Genomic DNA, 25,936 nt, shown 5'->3' on the forward strand with positions numbered 1-25,936 from the left:
TGTAAAGAGATAACTCTGTCTGTCTGCTGTCAAAAAAAAGTTATTCGAGATTTTTCTCAGCATCAATAGTTATTGTGTGTTATAAAAAATAATTAAAATTTAAAATGATTATATTTTTAATTAATCACCTATTGTACGAGTTAAATTTCAACAGATAAATGTAAATAATGATATTGCAGATGTTTAAAATAAGATAAATCTGTTTTAAAAATGTTACCTATAGTTTTATCAAAAGATATAAATTAATCCTAGTTCAGTGAGATTCAGATATAAAATGTATATAGATAAATGTATTATTTTTAAATAGGTATATATTTAATGTAAATAAATAATACTGCAATAATATTCAAAATATTGATATTTTTATAAGTTTGTTTGTCATTATATGTATAAGATTACATAGAAATGATTTTGTTCAACACAGCTATTATTTTCCAATGAAGTACATTGATTTAGATTATAAACCAGATTTGTTAGATAGAATTTATTTACTATCAAACAATATTCTCATTTCATATTTATGTGTATCATAATGTTGTTTTAAAACACTGTTCCCACTAACTTAAATATATTTAATCGATCTTTCTCTTCATTTTAAAGGATATTGGGAACCTCAAAACAATAGTATTTTAAGAGTTTGTCTAATTGTTTGTGTAACGCGTTTATAATATTACTTAAGAAACCATTCCATTTATCAACGGCTTTTATTTTGTTAGGCTATAAGTATTTAGAAAATAATTGTAAGGTTTTCGTCCTGATTGGATATCTATATCAATGAAAGTTTGAATGACTTGTCTAGATTAATGAAATTTTTTATTTAATGTGTTTTGTATGTTTGTACACGAACGAACAGCAGTTTTTTTTTATCTCATATATATTTTAATAAGGCTTATTTATTTAAAGCTAATTTTGTCTAAGATTGATTTCATTAACTACGCTTGTTCAGTTTCTGTAATGCTTAAGAAGTTCAGATCATGATTTCCTTTTTTAGTAAAGAATTATAAATAAGTTAGAATTGTACCTATTTATCATTAGGAAAATTCTGTATTACTGTTTCTCTTTCCTATACATGGTCGAGAACATATAATGATTCTTGAATGTATTTAAATTTCAGAATATGTGATGTTAAAGATGAAATTATAATGAGTTATTCTGGGAATAAAATTGCAGGATTATATGATCTAGAGGAAACTATAGGTAATTACTTTGTCTTTAACAATTGATTTATTTACCTATACCTATGTAAGTTGTGTCTAATATTTTTTACTAGGTAAGTTTTTGCTTTCATCATAAAATAAAATACTTTATTGTTGTTGATTATATTATGAATGTTTTTATACCTACCTAATCCCATTCTATTTTATCTGATGCTTAATCTGAAGACAAGAAAAATGCATTTTGTCTTAAAATGTGTTACCCATTTGCTATGTATCTACCCTTTGCATTCTTTCAATTATATAATCTGTTATTGGTGGAAGTGATTCGTTTTAGAAAATATTTTTATCATAATTTTAGGCGAAGGACATTACGCAGTTGTGAAGCTAGCTCGCCATGTGTTTACAGGAGAGAAGGTGGCCGTTAAGGTCATTGACAAGCAGAGGTTGGACCAGTCCACCAGATTACAAATGTTACAGGAGGTCAAGCTTATGAAGCTTGTCCAGCACCCAAATGTTGTCAGATTATATGAGGTAAGGATTGCTGACTTATTTTTTGCGCATTTTTCCTCTCAACTTGGTCTTTTAAAGATTTTTTGTTTCTAAAGACCTTTAAAACGTTAGCTTCCTACTATAATTATATACCATTTAGTCTTCTGTTTAATATTTCTCTATGTAGGTGATAGACACAGCAACAAAGCTGTATCTTGTCCTCGAGCTGGGAGATGGAGGCGATATGTATGATTATATCATGAAGGAAATATATCATCACTAAATATGGCCACACACAGAAAAAATACAAAATACAATAGAATCTAGATATCATGTTAACAAACTAAAAATATTTTTTTTACGGATATATTTCTTTTGTATTTACGTACAGTTTGAATCTTAATTTGAAAAAACCCTTAAAATATAATAAATAGTTTAAGAGATAAGAGAATTGTATTTATTGACATTTAATATTATGTAAATATTGTTACATTCAAATGTTTACATTTAAAATGTCATTTGATTTCTTAGCAATTCATTTCAGCTGAAAGTGGACCACAATAAAAAAAAATTTGATAAAAATATTCTATAATTATTTGTTAGGTTGGGAATGATTATAGTAAATAGTGCCTGGCACTTTTATGAGGGTTTGCTTTTTTGTAGAATCAAATAACAACTTTACTTGGTCAATCAGTCGGTGCAAGGGATTAGAAACAGTTCGAATCTTTTAGTCTTCAAAAAGTAAAAAAATACGTGGTTGGGGGGAGGGGAAATAATGTAAAAATTAAGAGGACTGGAAGCATTTTTTCTATTTTTCTCTCATCTTTGGTGAAAAAAAACTAAAAAATATGTGGAGGAGGCATAATATAAATAAAATAAAGAGTTCTGCAAATATTTTTTTCATTTTATCCCCTTCCTTGCTAGAACTACTAGGTGAAAAAAAAATTAAAAAATTGGCAACAGGGGAAAAAATGAATCTTGTGCAGAATATATACCCCTGCAATATTATTCTTCAATTTTAATTGTTCGACCTGTTTGTTTAGAACTGCAAAGTTTAGGGAATTAAGCCTCGACAATTTTACACTTAAAATGTTAACTGCCTGTTTTAATATCTTCTTTAATCTAGCTTGCAGTTTAGCGGACGCGGTACGTTTTACATTTTAAGTAACTGATGATATATTACAGCATGAGGGAGGCCTCGGTGAGGAGATTGCTAGAAAGTACTTTAACCAAATTGTCACTGCTATACAGTATTGTCATAAACTTCATGTCGTTCACAGGGATCTCAAGCCAGAAAATGTTGTATTTTTCGAGAAGCTGGGCATGGTCAAACTCACGGACTTTGGATTTTCAAATAAATTTAACCCAGGACAGGTAAGACAGTTATTTGTAGGTAGACATTTGATTTTGAAAATGTAATAAAGAGTTGAATAAGTAGGTACCTTTGTCGACGGATTTAAGGGAAAATCAAAATCTCAAAAACCTTGCAAAAAACAGGATTGTTTATGCTGTGTTGTTTCTAATAGTTCTAACCTTCCGCCAACACCTCCCCTCCCCCCCCCCCCCCCCCCACCACATGCTGTCTGTTTATTTCAAAACAAAAAATCTCATCACCTTTTGTCGTTCGGCCCTTTGAAGTTAAGTGTTCAGTCTCAATAGTTTACACGATGTAAGTTTTAACTTTTAATGTATATTTAGCGCCTGATGACAAGCTGTGGAAGCCTGGCCTACTCTGCACCTGAAATTCTTCTGGGGGACGCTTATGATGCTCCTGCTGTTGACATCTGGAGTCTTGGAGTCATTCTATATATGTTAGTTTGTGGAGCCGCGCCTTTCCAGGTACTTACCTGTAAACCTTTCTAACTTACTAATAACTTACTTGTTTATTAATTAAGTCTTGAAAGTATGTTTTTTAAGGTACTTTGTAACTTTTCTATGTAGCTATTTAGCTATGTATCTTATCTAAATCATTCTTAACAATATGTTTTCTGTGAAGTATTGCTCTTTAGGTTCATAGAAATCTCTTTATGTCTTATTTCCATCTATCTTGACTCCTTGAGTCTTGAAGCCTTATTGTGTTATTCATTGCTATAGGAAATTTACAGCTTACATCTTATTGTTTTGATCAAAGCTGGCAATTTCATTTTATAAAGATTAATCATTTAAATTTTGCTGTTCATAGAAACATCGTGGAAAAAATATTTTTTCTTGATTTCCCTCGTAAATAAACTTAATCTCGTGTAACATTTAAAAAATCACTATTCAAAGTAGGTATTTAGAGTATTTTAATGCACTTCATTCAATTTCCTCGATTTTTAGGAGGCTAACGACAGCGAGACCTTGACGATGATTATGGACTGTAATTATACCGTACCTGCTCATATCTCAAAACAATGTCGGGTAAGCAACTTTATGATATCGGTTTCTACGGGTTATGTGTAGTTTTATAAACCTATTGTTTATATAATTAAGCCTTAAAATTAAGTATGTTCATTTTAAGCATCCTGTATTTAAGTAATTTTGGTATTGGAAATTTAATCAGTCCTTTAAATTATGTCGAATGATATTACTTAATGCTTATTTTTTTTCTGACCATCTAATTTAATTAGCTTCACTTTTATGGTTGTTGTCATCCTTTTAAAATTAATTTCAGAAATCTGAACAGAAATCCTACATTTGTAATTTACATGTTCAGCAATCCATCTGTTTTTAGGATTTGATATCAAGTATGTTAACCCGGGATCCAACAAAACGCGCAACCTTGGATCGGATACTCGTTGGTAAGATTATGTACTCGAAATTTTATTTGTTTTGATTTATGATTAGCATCGCCCTTTTTAGCCATACAAAATTGTTATTTTTATTTGAATTTTAAATCATTTTCATGTTTTATCATGTATGTATATAGGTAAAGTCTTTATTTATTTAATTCCAGATTTTGTCTTTAGGGTATAAAAAATATTACTAACTAATGATAAATACTTTAATCATCTATTGATGTTTTGACCGCATGCCACCTTGCAAGTTTTTAAATATTACCTAGGTACCTACTTATATTGATATTTGTTTATTTTAGACCCGTGGTTAAAGATAGACAACTCAATACCTTTGTGGGATATGCTTCCTTTAGTTACGAGGTAACTTATTTTAGATAAAATGTTGATTATTTCCACTAGGTACCTACCTATGTAAGTTAAGTTCTCTATTGATGAATAAATAGAAAAATTTAAAGTTTGTTTGTTTGTGTTTCTCAATTTAAACTCGGCGGTACTCAAAAAAAAAACTTGACTAGTATGAAAGAAATCATATCTTCTATGAAAAATTTAAACAATTTGGTCATATAGAGAGGCTTCGTCTTTTGTATACTTTAGATTAATATTCTATTTTGAAGTCTACAAGGGCAATGTTATAACTGAAATGTATATTAAATCTTAAGAAAAGATAACAGTGATAGGTAGATAGAAGAAAAGACATTTTTTCGTTATTTTAGATTTTACATTAATCTATTTTAAAATTTTCAAGCTAAGAAATAAATTTTTTTTGTTTTGTTCGGGTTATTGAATGTATTTATCTTATTCCTGTATTTATATTTGTATTTGGTTGTTTACTTTATCCTCTGTTCTATTCTCTACAGGGGGGGGGGGGGAGCAACGCGGTATAGGTAATACATCCGCATTCCTTTCTTTCACGTAGTAATTGAAAACCAAATAAGAATAAGATAGGAGAAAAGTAAATTATCGTCCATTGCTCTATCCTTGTATCCCCGATTCTCTACAATATTTATATCTTGAATTCTTCCAACTATTCAGCCCGAGGCAAACTTTCTGAGCTATAGAATGTTAGAATGGGACGGGTATAAAGAAAAGGAATAACAGATAATTAATTAATTTTACCTTTTCCAATGACCTAAAAGATAGAAATGTAGTAATCGTCATATTGTTGCTTCTAAGGTATCTAAATCGATTGGCTGCATGTCAGTCACATTTTTGCGTATTATAACAGTTATTTATCTTTTTCTCTTTTTCTAAATACATTTTCTTCTTTGGACTAGACATGTATTGTAAAAGTTTTCAATACTCTAGAGAAAGTGTTTGTATTTATTTATAGTCATGCTAACACACATATATCTCATATACCTATGTATTAGGTAAGGGTGTCTGTCTATATAAGATATTTCTGGCTAGTTTTAGTAAAAAATATGATCTTGGTAAATTTTTTACATTTGTTATTTCGTTTCAGGGAACATTTATCTGAGAAAGATCACGAGACAATTCTGCAAAAAATGATTGCAGGTTGGTAAATGCAAAAATTAAGTGATTATTTGTGTCTTTTTGTGATACTTAAAATCTTAAAAATGGCTGCCGGGTCAAAATATTGTGTTTAGTTGAACCTTTTGTCGTGAGGCTAGATTTCAAGCCATTTTTCATGGAGAGGGATGATGTTTGTTTCTATGTCATTTAGGCCCCCCTCGCCTATCTTTTAAACTTATAGGGCAAAATATTAAAGAATCAAATTTAAAATAAGTTTCTTATAAAATATAATGTGACTAGCATTATCTAACTTCATGATTTTTTTAGGAAATATTGCCACAAGAGAGGCAATCATAGAGAGCTTAGATAGGTTAGTATTTTATAACTTGTTTCTTTTATTAATAGGCACAAAATAACTACCTATAAGGTTTGAGAAATAAGGGGGGGGGGGGGTTTAATGCAACCATCTCGTAATCAGTGAGCAAATGGCACTTAGAATTCGAATTTCCATCTAAAATTTTGCATGAGTAATCCTTGGTAGGTCTATTTTCCCTAAATCGAACAAAAAGTTGGAAAAGTAATGGCTAACCGCTGGCGGCTCAGCAGTTTTGCCATTTTTTTGATATCTATAGTACAAATTATTCATGAAACCTACTCCACCTTATTCTCGTTGCCACTCCAAAATGCTATCAAACGGTTCTAGAGTTAGCTGTTGGTACTAGAAATTTAAAAAATGGTTATTGCTATCATTTAACATGAATTAAACCAAAAATATGTTTTAAGTTGATTCCTACGTAATTAATGATGAATTTGCCCTGAAAATAGGCATAAAACGGCTGAGCCGCCAGCCGTTACCTTTCCATCTTTTTGTTCGATTTAGGGAAAATAGACAAACCAAAGATTACTCATGCAAAAGTTCAGATCGAAATTCGAATTCTAAGTGCCATTTAATCACTGATTACGAGATGGTTGCATTAAAAATCCCCCTTTTATTTATTTGTTTGTACTTTGAATTATTATGAATTATTAATCAAGATTGATCATTTTTTATTCACTTTAAAATAAAATACATTTATTATTCATACAAAGCAAAGTCTATTTGCAAACTTTAATGCTTCTTTAATTTATTTTAAATTGACAAAATAATATTTCATTGTTTAGACATTTATACAGAAAAGTTAAAATTAGATGAAAAAATAATGGGTTAGAACACTTTGAGATTTATTTAAAGGATTGCCATTTTTCTTTAGGAAGAGAAAAAATAACAAAGAAATATTTTCTTAACTTTATGGATTAATAGCATTATTAATTGAATGATGAAACGTAATGATAAATTTGAAAATTAACTATTTTTTATTTTTATTTAGAGATGAATACAATCATGTGACTGCTACTTACTTCTTACTGGCGGAGAGAAAGCTGCGCGCCCAACGGCAAGACACCGCCAGGAGGGCTAGAAGCAGTCGGGCGGCTGCGGCAGCCGCTGCTGGCGGCACAACGGCTGGAACAGCGGCTAATAACGGTTCTGCTGCAATTCCAAATAAACCAGAGGTGGGTTGATAGTACAGTATTATAAATACTTGTTTTAAAAGCCTGCTGAAAGTAATTTTCTATATGCTAAACTGCAAATGACCAATAAGAGGTTTTCCTGTTTATTTGATCTTGTTGTTCCAGCAGCTTCAGAATTCAAAACCTCACAGTACTGGAAATTCGGATCTACTGCAGTTCACGGTAAAATATTGCTGGTAACTAATATTGCCAAAAATCTATGAATTTTAAAGGTTGCTAGCTGCCAAACGGCTGAACGTACAGATCATACCCGCACACCATTTTAAGCGGTATAAGAAGGCCTACAAAAAATCTGGAATAGCCAAGATCCAATTATACAGGGAAAGCTTCACTGAAGAAAAAACGCGTAAAATAGGCCTTTTTCGCGCATTTCTCTGCACTGCGAGATAATTATGCATTATTGATTTATGGCTATTTCAGATTATTTGTAGGCCTTCTTATGCCGCTTAAAACAGTGTGCGGACATGATCTGTACGTTCAGCCGTTTGGCAGCTAGCAGCCTTTAAAATTAATAGATTTTTGGCAATATTCGTTACCAGCAATATTTTACCGTGAACTGCAGTAGATCCGGAAATTCTAGTAGATTCTACTGCTTGCCAATAAACCCCCCCCCCCCAAAAAAAAAAAGAATTTCATTTGGAAAGATAAGAAATATAACGTTGTTTTCTATGTAAACAATTTACTGATAAGACTTCAGTTCATCTTAATTTATTTTTAATCCGCTAGAGAGTGTTTATTCCTAATTTATTTCTTATTCTTAAATTCTACCTTAGCATATAACATGTTTACTAACATATATAAGTACTGATTAGTATTATATAGTGATAAATAAGAGATTAATTTAAAAAATACTTCAGTTGAAATCTAGACAATCTAAGTTTTAATACTTCTATTTATTTTGTTTCATTTAATTGAATCACTTTTAATAACTATGGTAAATAGAATTTTACCTATACTAACTTCAGTTTGTATTTTTGTGGGAATTATCTTTCCAATTTCAAGAAAGGGGTGGGGGTTTTATCACTAGTTTCCTTAGGGATCCTTATGAGGGTAAAATGATGTACATATCTAATGATGAACAAAAGTATCACTTATGTAGTTTAAAATTATTGGATGGAAAGTTTGGCCGCTAGTAGTTTTAAACCAACCAAATATAAACTTGAGTTAATTTTGATCTTTAGGTAAAGAGTAATGCTCCCGTGTCGGCCACTGTAGAATCTCTGTTATCCCTGGAGGACGGCAAGGCGGCTGCTGGTTCAGGCGCCAGCACAACCTCTACTGGGAGGCACAACTTTAGGTAATTTTTCTTAAGTGCTGTTTCTTTTTGCTTTTATTCTGAAGACAACAAAAAATAATAGTTGAAATAGATAAATTTATGACGGGAAACTCTTTTTAAGTTGAGTTCCTTTTACTTTTGTTTTCGAAAATTGTCACACCCGCCCCCCCCCCCCCTTTTAATAATTCTAGATTAGGTAAATGGAAGCCGATTAAATAAGGGGGGGCAGCGGTTCTGACACTTTTTCGTAAACAGTGATTATAGGCTATGTCTTTGGAGTGAGGGGATAGATTATTTCACAAAAAAGTTTCCTTTGGGATGTAGTTTTCCTATTATAAAAAAAAATTGGATTTGGCCTCCAGGTTCAGGTGCTGGAGGCCTCCAGGTTGTCTCTGGACAGGTAAAAATGAAAAAAAAAATTTATTGAAGAGTTAGAGTTCTACTTATAAAACAAAATATGCATCTTTTAAAATGTTATTTACATATTTGAAGATAAAAGATGCAGCACCTGAACCTGGAGGCCAAATCCAATTTTTTTTTTTTAAATAGGAAAACTCCATCCCAAAAGGAAACTTTTTTTGTGAAATAATCTATCCTTTCACTCCAATCACAGAATTTCTTCCCTACATCACTTAGTTTGAATTATTTATTACTTTTTATATATATCTTAAATAACACAAGTTTAACACTTTTTCTACCGTTTTAGTTTACACAAATTATTGTTGTTGATTTAATTTAGTTATATATGTTATTATATTTTTGTGCAGGCCACGCGTCCGACAGTGCAGCATCGTAGAGGAGGAGGAAGAGGAAGAAGAGGATGAGGTGAAGGGTGGCGGGGGGATGCCCCTGAAAGGACTCTCCCGGCACAGCAGCACATCATCCCTTGCTGAAATTACTGCGGCCGGGGGTGCAGGTAATATTTTTATTCAGGGAGTGAGGCAACTCTAGAATATAAACTACACGTACTGGTACCTTAAAGTTTTGTAACTTTTTTATATTATTCGTTGGCTCATTTTGAATTTTGATTGTTTTGTTCCAAATAAACAGTGTCCAAACTTTTTAACTGCAAAATGTATATCAATTTACTGTCCATTGTTTTATTCCTGAAGATCCCTGATTTAAATCAATTTGCTTGAATCTTGTTTTAAACAAATAGGAACTTTTGAAAATAAATCTTTTCAAACGTCTATTCTTCATGAACTTAAACATAAAATATTATTTAGTCATACCTAGTATCTTAAGCATTTGATTTTAGGTTCTCTACATCTCGACCTGACCCTGGCCTTTGCCGCACAAAAATTAGAAGAAACCATACCCACCCCTGCGCCCTTTCCTACCTCTAGTCAAATAGGTAATATTCAAATATGATTGTATTGACTTTAAGAATGTCAAGTGTCCTATTTAAGAAATTGGGTATAATATGATATCCACGTTTGTTGATTTTTAACTATCCGAAATCCCTGATTCAACTGCTCATTATGTCCTATCACTAATCTGTGTTTGGTAGGTGTTCTATCTCACAGAAGGTTCCATTGGAATTCAGCCCACACGGGATTCAACCCACGGAATTCAGCCCAGCGGGATTCAACCCAATGGTATTCAGCCCACACGGGATTCAACCCACGGTATTCAGCCCACACGGGATTCAACCCACGGTATTCAGTCCATACGGGACTCAACCCACGGAATTCAGTCCATACGGGACTCAACCCACGGAATTCAGTCCATACGGGACTCAACCCACGGAATTCAGTCCACACGGGATTCAACCCATTATATATGTAAAATTACCAGTTTGAAAAAAAATATTTTTTTTAAAGAGAACAAAATTTTTAGAAATTTTTTTAAAAAGTTTTGAAAAAAGTTCATGTAAATTTTTTTATTGTAGAAATTATTTTATAAAATATGCCTTATAAAAACTGAGAATTTTATAGATATATTGGGTTGAATTCCGTGTGGACTGAATTCTCAGTTTTAAAAACAAATAATTTTTTTTCAAATTTGAGAAACAAATTTTTAGAAAATAATTCTTTTTTTTCTCAAATTTTTTTATAAAGCATATTTTATAAAATGATTTCTACAAAAAAAAAATTTACATAAACTTTTTTCAAAACTTTTTTTTCTAATTTTCTAAAATTTTAGTTCTCAAATTAAAAAAAAATATTTTTGAAAACTGGTAATTTTAGATATATAATGGATTGAATCCCTATGGACTGAATTCCATGGGTTGAGTCCCGTATGGACTGAATTCCGTGGGTTGAGTCCTGTATGGACTGAATTCCGTGGGTTGAGTCCCGTATGGACTGAATTCCGTGGGTTGAGTCCCGTATGGACTGAATTCCGTGGGTTGAGTCCCGTATGGACTGAATTCCGTGGGTTGAGTCCCATGTGGGCTGAATTCCGTGTGGGCTGAATCCCGTGGGTTGAATCCCGTGTGGGTTGAATACCTTTGGGTTAAATCCCGCTGGGCTGAATTCCGTGGGTTGAATCCCGTGTGGACTGAATTCCAATGGAATCCTCACAGAAATGTATATTGTATATAGTATTCACATTAGACTGAATGTAATATGAATTGTTGAAAGTTCACTAGGTACCTAAACAAAGCTGGAAATAGGGAATTTGCTGATGTAAAAAAACTTTAAAAATTTTTTTCATTCGTTGTAATAAAGTATTTTAGAGAAATACAATTTTCTTTTTATCCAACCATGACAAGATGTTTAATTTATTTTCCGTTGCCCTATTTCTCTATCTACATATTAAACTGTCGTCTACTCCCCCAGAGGCCACTAAGGGCATTTATTTTTATTATGAGTGTATTAGCTATTTTAATCCTAATACATTATTTTATTCTAAACAAAACTTAAATTGGCAAAATAAATAACTAGTATTTTTTTTCTCTAGGCACAGGTTTAAGCCGGCAGAACTCACTGCGCCGTTCTGGTGAAAATACCTCGTGCAGCTCTCCGTGCAGCGAGAGAAAATCTACCCCAGGATCCCCAGTCTCGCCAACACCCTCATCATCAACTTCAATCACAAGTCCAGCAAGGTAAATCATATATATTTTGTTTGATGTTTTGCTTAAAAGTTCTTACGATGTACAGAGATGTAATAGGCTGTTAGGGAATGGCTTTGACAACTCTACAACATTACCTAGAAGAAAAACTTAAAATAAAAACTTATATTAATTATCCTTCATTTGGACCAAAATAAACAGACATATGAGTTTTTTGTTTTATTTGGCATACTGTGCAGCAGTGGACGCGAAACTTACGGTTCGCCTATTCAGGTTTAGTAAGCTGACCTGCAGCAGTTCTGGTCGGAAGCTGGTATCTGCCCGGTCATCTCCGCAGCTGGTCATCCAACCAATACTCAACCAAATACACGAGGAGAGTGAGGATGGAAGTCCGGCAGATTTTGCACAAGAAAATCCTAGGTATTATTCATATTAATTAGTATCAAAGCTCTGCTCTGAGAAAGTTATTAGTTATTAATTATCAAATAAATTTTGGTAGATTTTCCGTGTCCTCTGATGAACAGTCCCAACAGCCAACTGGTACTGGTACAACTACAACAACATCCAGTGGCGGTGCAAACAACAACACTACTCCAGGTAAATTATTATTATTAAAATTTATTAGTATATATTATTCAACATGCTGCTGCTCACTCTTCAATGCTCTTTTTACGTTATTTTGGTTACCTTGCCTACTTAAAATATCCTAAACCGCTTTGCAAAAAATTTTCAGCTGCTTTGAAAACTTAAGTTAGACAGGATAGATTATATGTCAATTACTTACCTTTTATTAATCATCTTGTTCACCACATATGAATTAAGGAATTATATCTTACTATAATTACAGGTGGTACTGGAAGTGTGCAGTACGGACAGTACACAACACAGCCGGGCGCCATATTGAAAAGGTTAGAACAGCGGCGCCGCCTCCACAAGTCACGGACAGCCTCTTGTTCCAGTTCTGATGCCAGTGATGATGATACTGAAAACAGGTTTGATAGATTAATACATTGATTTGATAAACATCAAACTGAAGATAAAAAGAAGGACTATAACTGACAAGGATGATATTAGATTGCTTATTTTACCCCAGTAAATTCAAATTAAATGTTGGTAATTAGGAAAGTTATCGTCTTCTGGTATACAGGATAGAATAAAGGAAAATAAATTAATCTTTGTTTAGAGATTCCATAATTTAAAGGTTTTAAATAAGGAAATATTCTGCAATTCTGTAAATTGAGAAAGAAATATAGAGGGGCGGAGGGAAAGAAGTTCAATTTAATTAGGTTTGAAAATACTCACCCCTGTGTGCATGATTGTAATTTTTTTGCTAGGTATTAATGAAAATAAATTTTAGGAAGAAACGAGGGGCTCGCGGTGGGTTTCCTGGCGTTTGGAAGGACAGCAGTGGCGATAGCGATAACCCTGATCCCGGGGAGGGCGGTGCTAACGGCGGGACTGGCGGCAATAATAACGGTGGCGCCACTCAAGGAAGCAGAATGTCCGGTAAAATTATATTGCTTTTATGCATCTTTTAAAGTGATTTTACAACTTCTTTTACAAGCTTTTTGCTACTAGTGTTTATGCTAAAGTATACAAAATGTATTGTAAGTGTATATTAAAAAAAATACAGTAACATTTACCTCAGGTATTAAGGTACTTCATTTAATTTCAAGCAATTAATGTTTCCACTTTTGTTATTAAATGCATTGATAAATAAGAAAAGTCCCTTTCTAACTGCGCAACCAAATCCAAAAAATCTCATTAAAAACATATGATTAAGGTGGACGGGGTGGAGGAAGTTCGGGTCGTGACAGCGGAAACGGTGGGACAGACACGACTGGCGGTTCCAACAGAACAGATACCGGCGGCAGCACTAGCATAGCCGGTGGCCGACACTACAGGATACACAGGAATTCAGCCAGGGTCAGACAAAGCTCTAGTCTTAACAGAATCAGGTACATACCTATAAATACTAAAAATTTTCAAAAATATTCTAGTGTATTTTTAATGGTAAGAAATTTAGTTCTTAGCATTAAATTATGACAAAACTCCTACATTATATAGACAAATATAATAATTATGACGTCCTTTATCACGAAGATTATCTTTGTACAAGACTATATATGATTTAGATGAACAGCAGTATAAAGTATGGCATCTGTCCTACATTTGATTAGTTTTTAATTTGTAATATTTCAGTGAATTACACGAAGCTGACTTTGCTGAGACGAATGGGGGCGTTGATGACAGTGGGGGTGGGTCTGGAACTGGTACACCCTCCGGTACCGGAACTCCTTCAATATCTCAGGTACTGCTAGGGGTGATTTCTCTTGGGAAGAAGAAGTTATTCTCCCCCAATAAATATATACCTCCCTTGGACCTATGAGAAACTTCACGAAGTTGTCCCTACCAATAGTTTTAGGGATTATTTGTCAAAAGGAAAGTTATTTTTCCCAAAAAGCATACCCAAAATGGGGAGTTTAATCGGTTCAGTAGTTCTGAACTGGCAGACAGTAAAACCTTATTACTTTATATAACAGGAAATGATAATATTCAGGGTAATGGTGGGAGTAATAAGAGACAGTTCACCCCCCAACTCTCATCTGAAAGTGAGGGTGAACCTCCGGGAAGTCTCCATAAATTACAAGGACGCACTCAGAACAATAATAACTCTCAGGTAACAATCTTTTTCTTATACGGGTAAGAATGAGTAGTAAACAATTTGCAACTTAAGATTTTTAAAAATCTTATATAGAGTGTAGACATCGTAAATTAGATTATGTTTTCTGGTAATTTCAGAGGACCAGAAGATGCTGAAATAAATTCTAAAAACAATATATTGTTATTTAATAAAAGCAGCAAATATTCAACATGGGGCATTGATGGGGAATTTATAGGTATATCTCATGGTAGCTGAGAAAATCTTAGCTGTGTTAAAAAAAACGGACACAGGCTAATTATAAGTAGCTACGCTACTTATAGTTCAATATTTAGGATGATGAAGTAGAAAGACCACCCTCAACAAATTGCGACCTTCTTTCCCGTTACTTGGACACAGTCGCGTTCAGAGCCATCAAATCTAGGGATGACAGGTACAAATTTAAAGAAAGTTTTCTTTCGTCTGAAGCTTAAGATCTCAGAAACTGCTGGTCCTAATTGATTATACTTTTCAAAGAAGCGTTGTAAATGTCTTTGGGGGATTTTATAAAAATTATTACCTTTTTATCTAATTATTAATATAAAAATTGATTGCTTTCTACAAAATTCGTTATTGTATCTAGATTGATGAGATAAAAAATCTTTATTTTAAAAGTTATTTTATGTTGGAAATATATTTGTATTGAAATAGTCAAAAAATCTAATTTAAAGGCCCTATGAATTTTTTGATTATGAAATATTTGTTTCAGTTTAAATTCGAGTGACAGCGAGTTTACAACTGGGGAGGATAGTGTTGGGGAAAGAGATACCCCGAGACGCCGGAGCAAGGTCAATCTGCGCCAGCTGGAGGAAAGATTAAATATGATACAGGTACGTGAATAGATAGATAGTTAGAAACTGGTTAGATTGCAGGGAGAAGGAATTTGGGATTCAAATTACACTGGTACCCAAAGCTTTAAAATTATGTATCTTATTTTTGATTGGTTTGTCTTCAAATTTTTAAACTATAAATTTAACCTGCTAAAGGGGTAATTTGGTTTATCCTGTGTAGGGATTTAAATTAACTTGTTGTCCGTTGTCTTATCCCTTAAGATTTCAGTTAGGAAGATATTAAGATGGATAATGTACTATGGCTTGTCATAACTTAAGCGAACTTAAAGAATTATATTGATTTTATAACTCCAATTATTTAGGAGGAGTGCAATCGTTTGTCTGAAGAAGAGGATAGATCAACCGAGTACAGTGGCACCGAGGGGGACAGAGAGGACAGAGACAGAGAGTTCAGCACAGACAGAGACAGACACACAGATGATGATGGGGACAGACAAAGATTGTCTGAGGAAAGTGATGATGAGAGAAGTGTTACGATTGATGAAAATAGTGACAGGTAATACAAGGAATATGCAGCGTGGCCATATTCTTCAGTATACTGAAAATCTTCAGTATTCTTCAGTATTTGGAAATTGGGGCTTCAGTATTTTCAGTAAATACTGAATATTCAGTATTTGAAAATTTTATTCATTATTTTTCAATTTTTTGGAAATTTTCATGATTCAGTATTTTCATTATTTCTTAAATTCCAAAAAAACTTTGCATAAATAAGATGTTTTTTCAAGTAGTTAATGTCAGATTTTTTTCGGCGCTTCGCGCCTCACTTTACTTTCCTATAAATTACCCTATAACTTTGTACATTAATTTTGCTTTTTTTTTTTGGTAATATACATTTTTTTTTCAATTTCATCTCAAATATAAATTTTTTAGATATTTGAGATGCTTTTATACAGTATTTTTTCAGATATTTTTTTTGTCTATTAATAGAATGAATAATCTAAGGTGAGTACTTTGCATGGTTATTGAAGGTAAAGTTTTTTAGCATGCTCTTAACCATAGACGTCCAAGGGGGGGGGGGGGGGTAAAGTGGCGACTTTACCACCCCCAAATTTTTTTTCATTATATCCCCCCCATTCAAAATTTTACCCTACCCAACTGTTTAGGAGGGGGTATTTACCCCCCAAACAATTTTGGGGGTTAAATACCCCCCCCTAAAATAAAAAATCTCTAACTTAAAAAAATTTAATACTAAATATTTAATAAAATTTAAATTACCCCCCCCAAAAATTTTCCCCGGGGATAAATTTTGGGGGAGGGTAAACAAAATTTACCCCTGCCAACAGATTTCATGGGGGGTAATTACCCCCCCCCCCCTTCCCAAACAAATTTTACCCCCGGGGTAAAAAAAATTTCTTGGGGGGGGGAAATTCGCTTCGCGCGCCATTTTACCCCCCCCCCCCAAAAAGCGAATTACCTCCCCTTAAAAAAATTTTACCCCCCACCCCCCAAAAAAAAGGTTGGACGTCTAGGCTCTTAACTCAAATAAAAAGTATTTAAGTTTTGTAATCATTTAAAATATTTATCAGTCATTTTCTGCTTAATTGGTGCAAGAAAATCTAAGAGGCAAAATTAAAAGATCTTTAAAATATCCCCCTAATAATAAAGCTTGTTGTGGCCACACTGAATATGCATTTTTCTTAAAGATGCCCTAAATGACCATTGTCAAAGGAGTTTGAACTGTGATTACTAAAACTAATAATTTCCATGTAACTATCCCTTTCAGGCTTGATGAAAGAGATGAAGTGAGCACGCCTGGATTAGATCCTTTAGACAACCATCATAGCAATCATCTATCCATCTTTAACAGGTATCTAGATATTCATTTTATATCTTACATGCTATTTATTCTTCTGAATGGTCTGCTCTAGATCTTTCAGATAACATAGCAACCGTCTATCTATCTTAATCGTGTGTTTTGTTGTTGTTTTCTATCATTTCTACGGTTTGAGAGGCCTGTAAATTCCCTTTATATCTGTGTGTTTGTTTCGTCCTGATTTGGTTTATACCTAGTACCAACTCTACCTAATAAGTTAAATTTTTTACTTTGTTTTAGAATTGACGAGTTCTTACAAATCAACAAGAAAAACACAACTAGGAGTAGAAGTGAAGGTATTTTGATTTTTTTTTGGAAATCTTAATATTTTAGTTATAGACAAATCTTCCAAAATTATATTCAGAAAAAATGTTCGAAAATTTGTAGTTTTTGGTCTAATCCTATTTTAATTATAGGTTGGACATGTTCGGACACAGAAGAAATTTGCAGTAACAACCAGTCTAGGAAAAGTTCTTTCATTGAAGGTAGAAAAAATATTTCTTAATATCATATGCAATAGGTATACATTTTTAGAGTTAAACATAAATAACTCCTAATATGTTTTTAAACTTGTTCTTTTAGTATTGTACTGTACCATTGATTTATCTTTTTTGTAGGGGAGGAAAAGAAGGATGGTGGAAGGTCTCGGGGTAGGCCGAGATCTGCTCCTGCCAGACAAGATAAATCATTACACAGAGCGCACAGGTATACAAAACTCCTGTTACAATAAGGTAAATTCTTGTCAGCAGACCAACTATATAATAATGAATGCCAGAAAGTCCGCACGTCGACATATTAATAATTCCACAGTATGGCTTCAAAACCGGTTAATATCCGCTGGATTAGAATTCGTTCTGAACCATACTTAAAAATTCAAGTATCACATCTTCTAATAAAATTTTTTTCTTGAATTTAGTATTAAAATCATAAAAGGCGGGGAGGGGGGGCGCGTAATGACATTCAAACTTAAACCATGAGCAAAAAATGGTCTAAATATTGAGCTAGACACTTGAAACTTGGTACATAAGACTAGTCCTATAGGTACTACATCTACAGCATGACCCTCGAAAAAGTATTTTTAAGCATCTGCAGCCCTTATTTCTCAATGAATTATTAAGAAATGCATATGTCCTTGTTCTCTATAGTATTCCACGTAAGTAGATATAAACATATTTTTTTTACCTCCATTAACACCGGAGATTTTTAGTGCTAAAGTTTTGAAAAAGTGACTGAGGAAAAAGTAACTTTTAACATGATACGACTTTTTTAGCAAAATTAAGCTAGAAATCCTTTTATTTTTGTTACTAGCAGAAACTTTATACAAAAATGAAATAAAAAATTTAGTTTTTGAGTAAAAAGCATTTTTTTACACATATTTTTTGAGTCTTTTTAGTTTAATGATATTTTGAAAAACTTACTTATTAGGCAAAATTGTTTAAGATTAAAAAACCAAATAAATCTCTATGAATATAGCAGGAAAATTGTTTTTGTTTCACAATCCTAACTTTAATAACAAACAAGTTATAAAGAAAATAAAAATAAAACATAATGATTTTTTAGTCTAAAAAGCTTAATTTACCCCTTATTAAATAATTGAGATGTCAGAAAAGTAGGCGGAGCAACTGTCATAATTAATCCTTTTCTATAAATAAGGGTTAATAAATAACCTAAAATTTGCAAATAATCAATTCATTCAGTAGTATTTTTTGCCATTAAAAATTTATATTTTTGGTGGAATAAAAAAGAAATATTTAGTTAACTTGTTTTTCTTTGTGTCTCATTATTCAATTGCCAGAAAAACATAATATAACCATCCAAAAAATAAGAGAAACAAAAAAAATTCTTTTTCTCAGTCACTTTTTCAAAACTTTAGCTCTAAAAATCTCCGGTGTTAATGGAGGTAAAAAAAATATTTTTATATCTACTTACGTGGAATACTATGGAGAACAAGGACATATGCATTTTTTAATAATTCATTGAGAAATAAGGGCTGCAGATGCTTAAAAATACTTTTTCGAGGGTCATGCTGTAAATGGCAAAAAATTAAAATTTTTATTACTTTAAGGTTAGGTTAGGCAAGAAAAACCCTGCGGAAATGGGCGAAAATGGAATTTTTAGGCCTTTTTGGTCTATTTTGTTGTAGAGACTTACTTTTAATTGTTTTTTATTAGGTTTTTTCCCTTGAATACACTGTGATTATACACAAGGACATTATATAAGGCTCGCAGGAGTAAAGTGCATTTTTTCTAAAGTTTGTGTGTCATATATCAAATATAGGTTTTTTGAGTTCTGGTCTCAAACTTGCTGAATCATCTTAAATAATGTCCTTATGAATAGACATACAGTATTTAAGGAAAAAACTTTTTAAAAAACAATTAAAAGTGAGTTTTTACGTCAAATTATACCAAAACAGGCCAAAAAAAGGCCTAAAAATCCCATTTCCGCAGGGTTTTCTTACCTAACCTTAAAGTAAAAAATTTGAACTTTTTTTTCATTTAGATTTAGTATCTATAGGACTAGGCTTATGTACTAAGTTTAAGTGTCTAGCTCAATATTTAGACCATTTTGCTCACGGTTTAAGTTTAAATGTCATTACGCCCCCTCCCCCCCCCCCCTTAATACTAGTTTTGTTGAACTCCACTCGCTCGAGGCCAACAATAACAACATGAATCTTTATTATATTAGTATAGCTATTTTCTAAATGATAATGTTTGCTCTAGTTGTGGATCTTTGATGCCAAGAAATAAAATTCCAAGTCTTTGGAACTTTTTAGCAGAAGAATCACATCAGCTTAAAAACATAGGTAAATTATTAAATATATAGGTATAGAAGACTTTAAATAGAGAAGCAATCTTTAAAAGCTTGTAAATATTTTAGTAAAGTAGAGTTAACTTTTAGCAACACGGAACACCTGGCTACCGTCATAGTTATCAACATAATAGACATACTGAAATAATAACAGAGATAATTTTTTGAGTCAAACATTAAACCTCAGCATAATCAGGAAATGGAACTAGTATGAAATAAACAAAAAATAATGATCATGGTTTTATTGAGCATGATAAAGTTATAGTATCATTAAATAAACATTAACACAAATTTATAATAATAAATATAGACATGATGAAACATAGATTTTTTGATGCAGTGATGGCACACCTGATGGTATGGGAAGAATAATATAAACGTAGAATGTTTGATAGATAGTTTCAAGAAAAGTTATTAATAAATGAACAGTAACACTCTTGTTACCTATTATGGATATAGTTTCTCCTGAGTAATAATGAGAAGAAAATCTTTTAGATTTAATCTTTTATTTTTGTTTAGTTAATAATCCTGGAGCAGAAATCACGTTAACGTTATCCTCGGTCAAACCTATATCAATAATTCATATGCAGGTAAACTATTATTGTGTGGGGATTTCTAAGACGATCGAATTATGATTAGCTTATTGTGTCTAGATTATAATATGTAGCTAGTTAATGACTAGTTTCATATCACGGTCAAAAGACATTTTTTAATTGATCGGTTTCCAGCTATTATACCTATACAAAGTTTTTTTTTGTCTGAAACTAAAGATCTTAGAGCTAACGGAATATTCTGGGTCTGAATTGGTAGTAATTTTCAGGGAAGTTTTATAAATGACTTGTGATGTTTTTTAAGCTTTTTTCACTGACCTCCCCTAGAACTATGGGCGAAGCATTTACTATGATAACATAACATAACAACTCTTATTGTAGACTGCAACCTCCCGCTGCTGTAATCTGAGCTAAATCAACACAAACATATTATATAACAAAACCAGTTCATAACACAAGAAGCATAACATTCACGGTATCAACAACAACAAATGAATTACTAAAATCAGCTGATTTGAATTTAAAGAAAATGTTTGCTATATGATTTAATCCATAAGGGTAATATTGAACTAATTTACACTAATGTAAATATTTTGAGAAGTAACTAGTCTTTTAATTAGAGTTTTACGTTATACCAAATAATAATAATCAATTCTAGTTTCTGTCAAACTCAGGGTTTAGGGGATAGGTTAATGTAAGATTAGATTAACTCTCCCTTAAGAATTTCAATCTTAAAAACAGAATTTCAAGTGGAGCAGTAATTTATCTGGCAATGATCTATTCTTGTTTCTTTGGTTAAGATTATGTTGTAGAATATCGAACGTATATAAATTAAGAATTAAGATTGAATAAATAACACACTTTTTTTCAATATTATTGATATATAAATCAAAAGGTTTAAATAATTCAACAACAAAAATCATCTAAACTATTATGTTTTACTATTATTCGAAAATTTTAACAATTCCTATGTGAATTATATTTAAAATAGAAAATAAACAACTTACCTATAAAAATCAAAAAGTCAGAAAATACGCATATCTTTTATATTTACCTATTCTTTTTCATAACAATTTCTAAGCTTTTATGGATACTTAATAGTCAATTCCTCCTTTTTACTCTCATAGTCTTTTTAAACTTGATAATAATGTTGACTTTTTGACATAAATATTGAAATAGTTCTCTTATGATTTGAGTTTTAATACAGTGTGTTTTTTTTATGAGAACTTTTTTGAAAGCAATTTTACCCCACTTATAGTTTTCAGAATTTAATGATTAATGGCTTATTTTCTTCGTTTCTTATAACCATTTATAGAACATCATTAAAATATTTCAGTTTTTATTAAAAAAGTAGAGTGAAATAAAAAATTCAAAACCTAGGTGTCAACATCTAAAAATGGCTTTAGCGCATTTTTCTCATGCTCAAATCTTCTACCCTTTGCAAGAATGGCTGCAAAACGCTTTAAAGTTGAAATACAGAGTTAAAAATTGATACAGATACTTTTAGGAACATGTACTAGAACATATTAAAGTTTGAAGACCATATCTCAACCAGGAAGGGAGTATTGGCCCCCCAAAGTGGACTACTGAAAATCCAATTTTTTTCTTGCAATGGGTAGAAGATTTGAGCTTAAGAAAAATGCGCTAAAACCTTATTTAGATGTTGACACCTAAGTTTTAAATCTTTGATTTTACTTTACTTTTTAAATAAAAACTGATTTTTTTATGTTCTAAAAGTGGTTAAAAAAAAATGAATAAAATAAGTCGTTAATCATTCAATTCTGATAACTATAAGTGGGGTAAAATTGCTTTCAAAAAAGTTCTCATAAAAAAAAACACACTGTATTTCCGTAAATTTGTTAACCAAATTATATTGGATTCCCCCTCCCCCCCGAAAAAAAAACTGGAGATTCTAGTTTAGATTTCCCTCAATATAAGTAGCACAGCTTTTCTATATGTTATAATACAGGTAAGTTTGTCTGTGACTTACACCTACGTTAAATGACTTTATTTTCTAAGTTTTAAAAAGATAATAATAAATGACCTACATAATGAAAATGTCAAATTTAGTGAAATATTGAAATATCTACCAATACTTCAATTTTTCATTTAATAATCTTTCAATTAAAAAAAAAATATTTTAGCATGGCTGCGCTACTTATGAACATACTTCCTATTTGTCCTTGTTTTAGATTTCATCCCTTAGATTTAATGAAATGTTTTTATTTCAAATCTTTTATGAAATTTTTACTTAATTTGGTATAGTTTGAGTAGGTATAGATTTAGTTATAGTTTTACAAAATATATGATTTGTTTTTCTTTTCTATACAAAGATCTGCTTTTGATAAGCTTACATGCTATTATATATAATAATTTAGATTAGGTTGATGTTCAAGTATTTATATTTTAACCTTAATAATCTTTATAAATTTTTAAAGTTTTGATTGTATTTGTTACTAAAACACTGAATTGATATGAAATGCCCCTAAAAGAAGTGTCAGACCATATTTAGGGGATCTTGGTATCTTAATTGTCGAGGATAATTAGACGCATCTACAGATAAAAAGGAATAAATGCCTAGTCTTTTAGAAACATATATTTACGATATAAAATTTGAATTGATTTTAACGATAAAAAAAAAACATTGGTTTTTCAAAATTTCTGTTAAATGGCAAACGTGTAAAAAATACTAATGTTAGTGATATTGTCGGCCAAGCATAAGGTAAATATATTTATTAAACTAAGATTCATAATATCTGTTTCTTGGAAGCTTTGCTCTGATTTGTCTAAGTATCCTTGATAATTGCATTACGAGTTCGAACCAACCATCCTGTCACGTTGCATGCTTAATTGTTCTTGTAAGAAATATTAATGATATTTACACTTAATACAGTGATGATATGACTGAAGTTGTGTTTACTTATGAGACTTTTCTTCTTAGCTCTTCTTAAAAAGAAGGTTTTAACATTTTAACAATCCAATAAAAAGGAAGAATTTTTCTAACCTTTTACCTTTTATTTTTTTACTAGTGGCGAACCTATTTATTATGTAAAGTGTTAAATCCTTTTATTTAACAAATCCTCAAAAGAAAAAAAGAAGTCGCTTTAGTCCTTACACAGTTTTTAGTCATCTCACACACTGTGTATACAGATAATAAGATATTGGTGTACAATTGGACGTAAATATATATAACAATACATAAACAATTAACATATATACCTAAGTGTTTTAGCACAGTAATGTTTAGTAATAGTTACATGTGATGGGTAATTTTTTATAACAGGGTTGTATATTTTGCAATATATGTTGGACATCATATTTTAAAAAGATTAATTTGCATTAAAAAGTACTTAACTTTGCTTTAAATATACAACTTTGTTTTTATTAAATAACAAATACTAAATGTTCTTAAATTTAAGAAAGATGTTTTGATTAATGTCATATTATATACTCTTATTTATTGCAATTTTGTGCACAGTACCTATAGAGGTTTGAAAATATTTTATGGAAAACAAAAGTATGTCACGTTTCCATATGTTTTGGGTAAATATAGCAATAGAAAATCGAGGCCTTTTAGGTTTTATATCAGACAGGATTTAACATCCTAAGAAAATCTGTTTTGCCTTTTTATTAGTAATCAAATATTGTTTTCAACAAAGAAAATAATATAATATCCATTAAGTTTATGAGTTTATGACTGGCAGTGAAGTTGAAGGCCAAATAGTTTTTCTTTAAGTGACAAACATGAATTTTCAAACATTTATTCTCAATAGCAAAGTTCATTCTAAATTTTTCCTTCTGTGAAATATTATCAAACCTTTAGCTGTACAAGATGATTTCAATGAAATCTTTTAGAAAATTAGAAACACAATGATCTTGACTTTATGATTGCAATTATTACAACGCAAATTTCCTAAAATAGTTTATTTTAAGGTTATAGGATATCTTCTTCGGGCTATTTTATTTATAATTTGTATTTTTTTTCAGTAAATACATATGGCTTTGATCTAATTTAGTTATAAACATTTAAAATTCTTGTTTATTTATAAATTGGTCCTAAACCCATTTCTCTTTCTGATTTGATAATAATGTTAAAATTCAAAATTTTAGATATTATATGTAAATATATTAAAGTTTGATTGTTCCAGTTATTATTATTAGATATTGACAATTTACAAATTTTATTTGGCTTATTATTGATTCAAGGTGATTAAAAATTAACAGCCAATAACCAGAGTTTATATCTTTTTTCTCGTGCTGTAATGAATTAGAATTATAAAAATGGCTGATATTATTAGTATATATTAGAATCATATTAATTTTAAATGTTTTGTTTTACCTACCCATTAATTTTACCTTGATTAATAATTTTTCATTATTTTAAGTTTGATACTTTTTAAGGATTTTTTAATTCAATTTTTATTTGAAAAAAACTCTGCCAAATGTTTTGATGCAAATAAAATTTTTGTTGATTTTTTTTGCACTTCATCTTATAAAATAAAATTGGAGGTGGGGCAACTATGACTTTCTGTGTCAAAATTACTCCCGATGAGAGAACACCTAAAGTTTGGAAAGATGCTATACCATTGGTATGTAGACTAGTTTTATTAGATAAACATTTTTAGCCTTGATATCAAAACATTTGTTTCTATCTCAATGATAAGTGTCATTTCCTGACAGGGGTAATGAGGACAAAGATGGTAAGAAATGCCCCCCTCCCTTCTTTTACAGTTTTTTAAACAGTCAATGTGACATAATCTGGTAATATTTTGTTCTTATTAAAATCTCATTACTACATAATGTAAATGCTTTTATTTTTACACATTTTTTATAAGGTGTAAGTTAATCTCTAATAGTATTTAATTTGATGGCTTTATTTTATATTTTTTCAGCATCAATTTTGTTTAGTTTTCCATAGTTTTCATCATAAATAATTTTCATAACATTTATTTTGAATTAATGCAGTTAATGTAATATTTGTAATATATTATTATTGTATATAAATGTTTACTGATAATCCCCCCCCCCCTCATATGCCCCCTTTCACATATTTTGTTAAACTCCCCAAACCAACCCCCATGAAAATTTCCCTAGTAACATTGCTAAAAAGCTCCTAAACCCACCTGATGAATGAAAATAACCTGACTACCCTATCTTCCAAGATATATGTTAATAAACCTGTTGTTTCAGAGTTGTCAAATTTACTTTTTGGGGGAGATAAAAAAAATGTGCTGAAATCAAGGTTGAGGGGTCTTGGGGGAAAGTTGCAATAACTTTAACTTGTTCAATTTAGACAGGTAAGACATCTTTGTATTAAGCTTTGAGTTTAAGTTATTCAAGGATTTAATCAAAATATAGTACGCTGTTTTCAAGTTCTCACTAGTCAAAATTCATTCCAATTAAATTAGTTTGTTTTCTATTGATAATAATACAACATGTTGTAAGATACTTATTG

The 25,936-nt window shown here is 31.2% G+C and overlaps 2 protein-coding genes across 6 annotated transcripts in view; both read left to right on the forward strand.

Annotated features, from left to right (window-relative positions):
- On the forward strand, nucleotides 1–25,672 carry Snrk (SNF related kinase). Of its 5 annotated transcripts, none has more exons than XR_013885120.1 (34): nucleotides 1–1,197; nucleotides 1,516–1,688; nucleotides 1,834–1,909; nucleotides 2,830–3,020; nucleotides 3,345–3,485; nucleotides 3,966–4,046; nucleotides 4,360–4,426; nucleotides 4,723–4,783; nucleotides 5,886–5,938; nucleotides 6,224–6,266; nucleotides 7,264–7,447; nucleotides 8,647–8,762; nucleotides 9,509–9,657; nucleotides 10,000–10,095; nucleotides 11,646–11,790; nucleotides 12,031–12,177; nucleotides 12,257–12,354; nucleotides 12,605–12,749; nucleotides 13,115–13,263; nucleotides 13,541–13,715; nucleotides 13,960–14,068; nucleotides 14,318–14,437; nucleotides 14,755–14,852; nucleotides 15,168–15,288; nucleotides 15,612–15,805; nucleotides 17,033–17,116; nucleotides 17,363–17,418; nucleotides 17,539–17,607; nucleotides 17,740–17,853; nucleotides 19,843–19,925; nucleotides 20,450–20,520; nucleotides 20,863–21,065; nucleotides 23,632–23,970; nucleotides 24,305–25,672. XR_013885120.1 is itself a non-coding variant. In XM_080180690.1 (32 exons), the coding sequence occupies exons 1-32, from the start codon at nucleotides 1,098–1,100 to the stop codon at nucleotides 20,893–20,895; spliced, it is 3,516 nt and encodes a 1,171-aa protein (XP_080036816.1). In that variant the 5' UTR covers nucleotides 1–1,097; the 3' UTR covers nucleotides 20,896–21,065. The 5 variants fall into 5 exon arrangements, 1 of the variants encoding a protein (XP_080036816.1); XR_013885121.1 differs by having other exon boundaries at nucleotides 20,863–21,039; XR_013885119.1 differs by lacking the exon at nucleotides 23,632–23,970 and having other exon boundaries at nucleotides 17,740–17,827; nucleotides 20,863–21,039; nucleotides 25,374–25,672.
- Nucleotides 25,669–25,936, forward strand: part of LOC145335016 (uncharacterized) — a 30,651-nt gene continuing 30,383 nt past the window's right edge. Inside the window, exon 1 of the mRNA XM_080180691.1 lies at nucleotides 25,669–25,778. The gene's annotated coding sequence lies outside the window, so the exon portion shown is untranslated. The remainder of the gene's footprint in view (nucleotides 25,779–25,936) is intronic.

Source organism: Acartia tonsa, chromosome 13, assembly GCF_053477335.1.
Source record: "Acartia tonsa isolate MP-2025a chromosome 13, ASM5347733v1, whole genome shotgun sequence".
Lineage (NCBI taxonomy): Eukaryota > Metazoa > Arthropoda > Copepoda > Calanoida > Acartiidae > Acartia > Acartia tonsa.

Coding starts and splice junctions, on each gene's coding strand:
- Snrk (XM_080180690.1), top strand. CDS start 1,098: ATGTATTTAAATTTCAGAATATGTGATGTTAAAGATGAAATTATAATG. Junction 4,784..5,885: donor ATGCTTCCTTTAGTTACGAG/GTAACTTATTTT, acceptor ATTTCGTTTCAG/GGAACATTTATCTGAGAAAG. Junction 8,763..9,508: donor ACTGGGAGGCACAACTTTAG/GTAATTTTTCTT, acceptor ATTTTTGTGCAG/GCCACGCGTCCGACAGTGCA.